Source organism: Myotis brandtii, unplaced genomic scaffold (assembly GCF_000412655.1).
Source record: "Myotis brandtii unplaced genomic scaffold, ASM41265v1 scaffold247, whole genome shotgun sequence".
Classification (NCBI taxonomy): domain Eukaryota; kingdom Metazoa; phylum Chordata; class Mammalia; order Chiroptera; family Vespertilionidae; genus Myotis; species Myotis brandtii.
This window is the reverse complement of record NW_005359352.1, coordinates 24519-29835: the sequence shown is the minus strand read 5'-3', so window position 1 is coordinate 29835 and position 5317 is coordinate 24519. Positions and strand designations below refer to the sequence as shown.

Genomic DNA, 5317 nt, shown 5'->3' with positions numbered 1-5317 from the left:
TCGCGCGCGATGGTCTGGGTGTCCCTCCGCTCAGGCTCCCACTGCTTCCTGGCACGCTGGCATCCCAGCGCACCCGCTGCCCTTTTGGGATCCCGTGTCTCTGCCCCGATGTTCATGGTCCCGGCTGGCTCCTCAGGGTCGCCTCCCCTCACCTGCTCTGACGCAGCCCCGGACGCTCCTATTTCACGTGCGGGAGGAGGTGCAGCGAATTCACCCTGAGGTGTGGGTGACGGACAGGCCAGACCAGGTGTTTGGGTGTTTGCACTGTGAGAGACGCGCGTTCAGCCCCAGGGCCTGGAAGGAGCCTCCACTGAGGTGTGGGTGACGGACAGGCCAGACCAGGTGTTTCCACTGTGAGAGACGCGAGTTCCTCTCCAGGGCCTGGAAGGAGCCTCCGGTCTTAGCAGGACCGGAGCGAGCCCTGCCCAGGGCCCCGGGCAGAGAGTCAGAGGCCCTTTGTGTACATGTGCCACCGCCTTCTTACCACTCGTCTGCTGGTTGGTACCTTCACACCACGGAATCCCACGAAGCAGTGAACAAGGATCCCTTACTCTGTGAGACCGCCACTCGTCTGCTGGTTGGTACCTTCACACCACGGAATACCACGCAGCAGTGAACAAGAAGGATCCCTTACTCTGTGAGACCACAGGGACGGGCCTGGAGAGCATCATGCTGAGCGAAATAAGCCAGTCAGAGAAAGACAAGTGTCACATGATCTCACTCATATGTGGAATCTAATGAACAGAATAAACTGAGGAACAAAGTAGATCCAGAGACGTGGACGCCTGGGACAGACTGACCAATCTCAGAGGGAAGGGGGCGGGGGGAGAGATTAACCAAAGATCTTATTTGCACATATGCACAACCCATGGGCAGACAATAGTGCGGGGAGGCCTCCGGAGGGGGCAGGAGTGAGGAGGAGGGGTAAATGGGGAAAGAAAAGGGGGCATCTGTAACACTTTCAGCAACAAAGATAATAAAAAAATTCACCTCTTCTCCAAATAAACCCCCAAACTCCTCACCCCGCTTCTCGTGAAACGCGCCAGCAGCCCCCGTCCGGGCCTCCCCTCAGGAGGACGCGCTGTGTCTTCCAGAAAAGCCTGAAGCTGAAGAACGGCCCCAACGACGTGGTGTTCAGCGTCACCACCCAGTACCAAGGCACCTGCCGCTGCGAGGGCACCATCTACCTGTGGAACTGGGACGATAAGGTGATCATCTCCGACATCGACGGCACCATCACCAGGTGGGTCCGGCCGACTTCACTGTGACCCCTGGGCCTGCGCCAGCCCCTCCGTCCTCTGCCTGTGGCATCGGGGGCCCGTCCCGCCCGGTGTCTGTGCAGGGGCTGCTTCGGGGTCCACGCCTCCTGGGCCCAGCAGCTCCTGTAGGGCTCGCTGGCCGAGCCCGCCGGGTGGTGGCGCCTCACCTGTTCTCGTGGACGGGGCTGAAGAGCCTGCTCAGTGGCCTCTTCACGCCGGTTACGGTCCAGGCCCCGATCCTCGCTCAGGCGGGCGGGGCCCTTCGCGTATTAGCACAGCCCCTTCCCGTGAGCGTCTCCTGGGGTTCGTGCTGGTCTGTGCCTCCTGGACCCCCGGCCGGACCGTGTGGGTCCTGTTGGCAGTTTCCTGAGGCGTTTCTGGTGCCGTGAGTTGGAACGGAAGTGTTCTCCCTGTTGCGACGCCCTCTCTCTGTTACTTTTCTCATTTCTCTCCTTACGCAGGTCAGACACTCTGGGCCACATTTTGCCCACCTTGGGGAAGGACTGGACCCACCAGGGCATCGCGAAGCTGTACCACAAAGTGAGCCAGTAAGTACAGAGCGGGCCCCCCGCTCCCCGACTCCCGCGCGGAGCACGGAATGCTGACTGTGGGTGACTGGCCGAGGGACGTGCCTCCGCCTGGGCGTCAGCGGGGGTGGCGGAGGGAACCCCGAGGTCAGTACCCAGAGACAAGCAAGGAGGTGATTAGTGAGCCTAGACAGCTCCCGTTCCTTCATCGCCCAGCGGTCACTGCGTGCCCGTGGTGTGCGGGCCCTGGTTCGGGCTGGGGGACGATGAGGTAGGCGTGGTCTCTGCCTCCCGGACCCCGTGCGACTCGCTCGTGGGTGAGTGAGTCCAGGCCATTTCTTTGGATGTCACATTCGTGGTTGCCCAGAGATGCTTAGAGGGAGGGTTCGCAGCCAGAGACCCAGGAGGAGCTGCCGCTGGAGTTAGGATTGGCTGTTCCTCTTCCCTGGCTCTGCTGACCTTGAACGGGGTCCCTCTTAAATGTGAGGCGCTGCAGGCAGGCTGAGGCAACCCGGTCTGGCAGGTCGCTGCCGGCCCAGAGACGCAGAGCACCCGGCAGTTCTCCTTGTTTATTTTTTGCTGAACATAATGACTTGTCTGATGTGGTCAGCCCATGAGGGATGAGCTGTAGGCTGATTACACCTGGCTCACAGAGGGTATTGATGGCAAAAGCTTGCTTGGTTATTGATTAAAAAGAACTGTAGCAGGTACAAAGGGAAGGCACGTGAAACTCTCACACTCAAATACGTTCAATAGAAGGATGTTTCCTGAAATACCTAGGCCACTGAGCGAGCGGGTGCTTCGGGGGCCACATTTGGACGAGAATTGTCTGAGTTCCTGCCTTACTCGGTGTAAATTTTTTATTCCTGTAACCGGAAGTCAGCGTCTGAGAGTTAGCAGGAGTGAGTGTCACCGTGTCCTCAGATGGACGAGCCCGTCGGGGCCTCAGGTGGGAGCCCTCTGCAGCCGGGACACCGAGAAGGGGAACTGACTGTTCCCAGGCTGTCGCTCCTCTCCCCTCGGGCCTCGTGGGTTCCTGCGGTCACCACTCCACCAGTGAGGCAGGGGCCTGTGACCGGGAGGAGTCGGGGCCCCTGGGTTCCGGGGTGACAGCGCAGCTCGCTGTGGACACTCGGACCTCATCTCCACTCCCAGCTTGCGATCTCATCTCTGAAACGAGGACACAGGCTGGGCGACCCTGAGGTCACTGCGAGCCCAGACTGACCTGCTGCCGGGCAGTGCGGCTGCGGGCAGTGCATGTGTGGACAGCTGGGCGTGGCTTGCCCAGCCACACGTGGGTCAGAACCCCGAGCGTTTACTAGTAGCTGAGGTCGCCAGCTGGCACCAGCCGCTGTGCCCCGGAGCTGTCCTCGGTGCGGGCGCCTCGCCCCTCAGGGAGCCATGACCTCGTCAGAACGGGCAGCAGGGCCCCAGCACAGGTCACGGGAGGTGTGGTGAGCAATGCAGAGTTCACAGACATCCAGGCGCAGACGGTAACTCTGTCCGAGGGATGAGGGATCAAAGGAGCTTCCAGTGGGTGCCTTGAGCTGAGCCTGAGGGGAGGGCAGGTTTGAGAGGACCGCTCATCGCAGGTGGCAGTAGCAGTGAGAGGAGGCAGAGACGGGAGCAGGTGCGAGGGGGTCAGGGAAGGCAGGCTCCAGCGGGGGCGGGGGTGTCAGTGAACCGGGAGAGTCGCCGGGCACCAGGTCGTGAGGCAGCTTTCAGGGGAGAGTGTCCCTGCCACCCACAGGCGTGTCCGGGAGCCGGTCCGTTGAGTTAGCGATGGCCCCGGAAGCAGAATACTGTGTGGCGAGATCAAACCATGAAATGCATTTGAAAAGCACGTTTGGGATAAAATCAGCATCTCAGACCCCTGCAGGTGGCAGCTTTTAGGACTTAGATGTGAAGAGCTATATACAGAAAGTGATTGTTTTTTTAAAAAGGGTCTGCATTCATTAGGCAGCTAAAATGCAAAGATGTTTCATTGTAAAGATTGCTTGATGTGCCAGATAAGCCGTTGCTCCTAGATTCCCGTTGTCTCACAGCGTCCTGCGTCTTGTTTTAAAGGACACGTTGTTAAACCATCTGAGACCAGCCCTCCAGTTCTCACAGCGTCCTGCGTCTTGTTTTAAAGGACACGTTAAACCATCTGAGATCAGCCCTCCAGCCTGGGGGCCAGGAGGGGTGGGAAGTGGTGGTTTGTCCTTGCTCATCCACAGATTTAAAAAAACACACACATATTTTTAGTGATTTCAGAGAGGAAGAGAGAGGGAGAGAGAGAGAGAAACATCAACGATGAGAGAGAATCATTGATCGGCTGCCTCCTGCACGTCCCCGACTGGGGATTGAGCCCTCAACCAGGGCACGTGCCCTTGACCAGAATCAAACCTGGGGTCTTTCTGTCCACAGGCCATCGCTCTGTCCACTGAGCCAAACCAGCTAGGGCTCCTCCACAAATATTTACTGAGTGTCTACGACATGCCAGGCAGTGTTCTGGGCACAGGGTGGCAGCCAGGAACGCGCCACAGTCCCACCCTCAGGGAGCGTCAGTTCCAGTGACATGGGGGCCAACAGAGCGAGGCTTAGTGCCCGGTGAGGGAGGGTGTGGTGTGTGTTTTATTAAATAGGGGGACAGGGCAGAGCCTCTGAGCAGAGATCTGGGAGTGGGGTTGGAGGGGAGAGGGAGGGAGCAAGCAAGCCCGGCAGATGTGGGGAACAGTGTCCCAGCAGCAGGGTCCGCCGCGCTGGGTCCAGCGCAGGAGCGAGTGTGGTGGAGTGCGGTGGTCAGGCGGGAGGAGCTGTGCGCACGCCTGTTGGTGAGCCAGGAGCGGGGCGGGGAGTGGGGAGGGCGGGGGATTGCAGAGAAGGCCAGGGCCCGGGCCTTGTGGGCCTCATAGGTCATGGCAAAAACTCGGGGTTATGTTTGGGAGAGATGGCAAGGTTTTGGAGGGCTTGGAGCGTGATCTGGTTAAATGTTAAGTTTTAAGTGTTCTGTGTGGAGACTTGACGAAGGGCAGGAGATGGGTGGGGCGGTGGCAGGAGGGCATGTCAGGGCCCCCACAAGGCTGCCCCCACTTCAGACGCTGCTCTGTCAGAGGCGACCTTGCCGGGCCCGCAGCAGGGGAACGGGAGAGCCGCATGGGCCGGGTGCACAGCTCTGAGAGAACAGAGGTGGGCGTCCGCCGGGAGGTGACCGGAGAAGGGGCTTTGGTGGTGGTTCCGCTTGGCTGGCTTTAGACGGAGATGGAAGAGGTCAGAGTGCAGTAGGTGCTGACAGGACTTAACCAGGGGAGAGGGCTGGGCTCGGAGCTGGCATCAGGTCTGTGGAGTGGCAGTTGACAGCGGGGCCGTCATCGAGGAGCCGGGGCCGGGGCAGGACCTGAGCAGGTGCAGGCAGGCTGGGCAGTTCGGTGCCGCGACCTCAGGGTCCGTGGGGTGAAGCAGGGGAAACACACCCACCGGCCGATGTCCCCTGAGGCTCCCAGGAAGTGGGGCGGTGGACGCACTCAGCACATGACGGCGGCGTGGCCC

At 60.2% G+C, this 5317-nt stretch overlaps 1 protein-coding gene across 1 annotated transcript in view; it reads left to right on the top strand.

Annotated features, from left to right (window-relative positions):
• LPIN1 (lipin 1) overlaps positions 1-5317 on the top strand; it is a 72908-nt gene that overhangs the window by 61613 nt on the left and 5978 nt on the right. Inside the window, exons 16-19 of the mRNA XM_014540528.1 lie at positions 1095-1243; positions 1721-1810; positions 2003-2103; positions 3182-3279. Of these exons, the coding sequence (XP_014396014.1) occupies positions 1095-1243; positions 1721-1810; positions 2003-2103; positions 3182-3279 (438 nt within the window). The remainder of the gene's footprint in view (positions 1-1094; positions 1244-1720; positions 1811-2002; positions 2104-3181; positions 3280-5317) is intronic.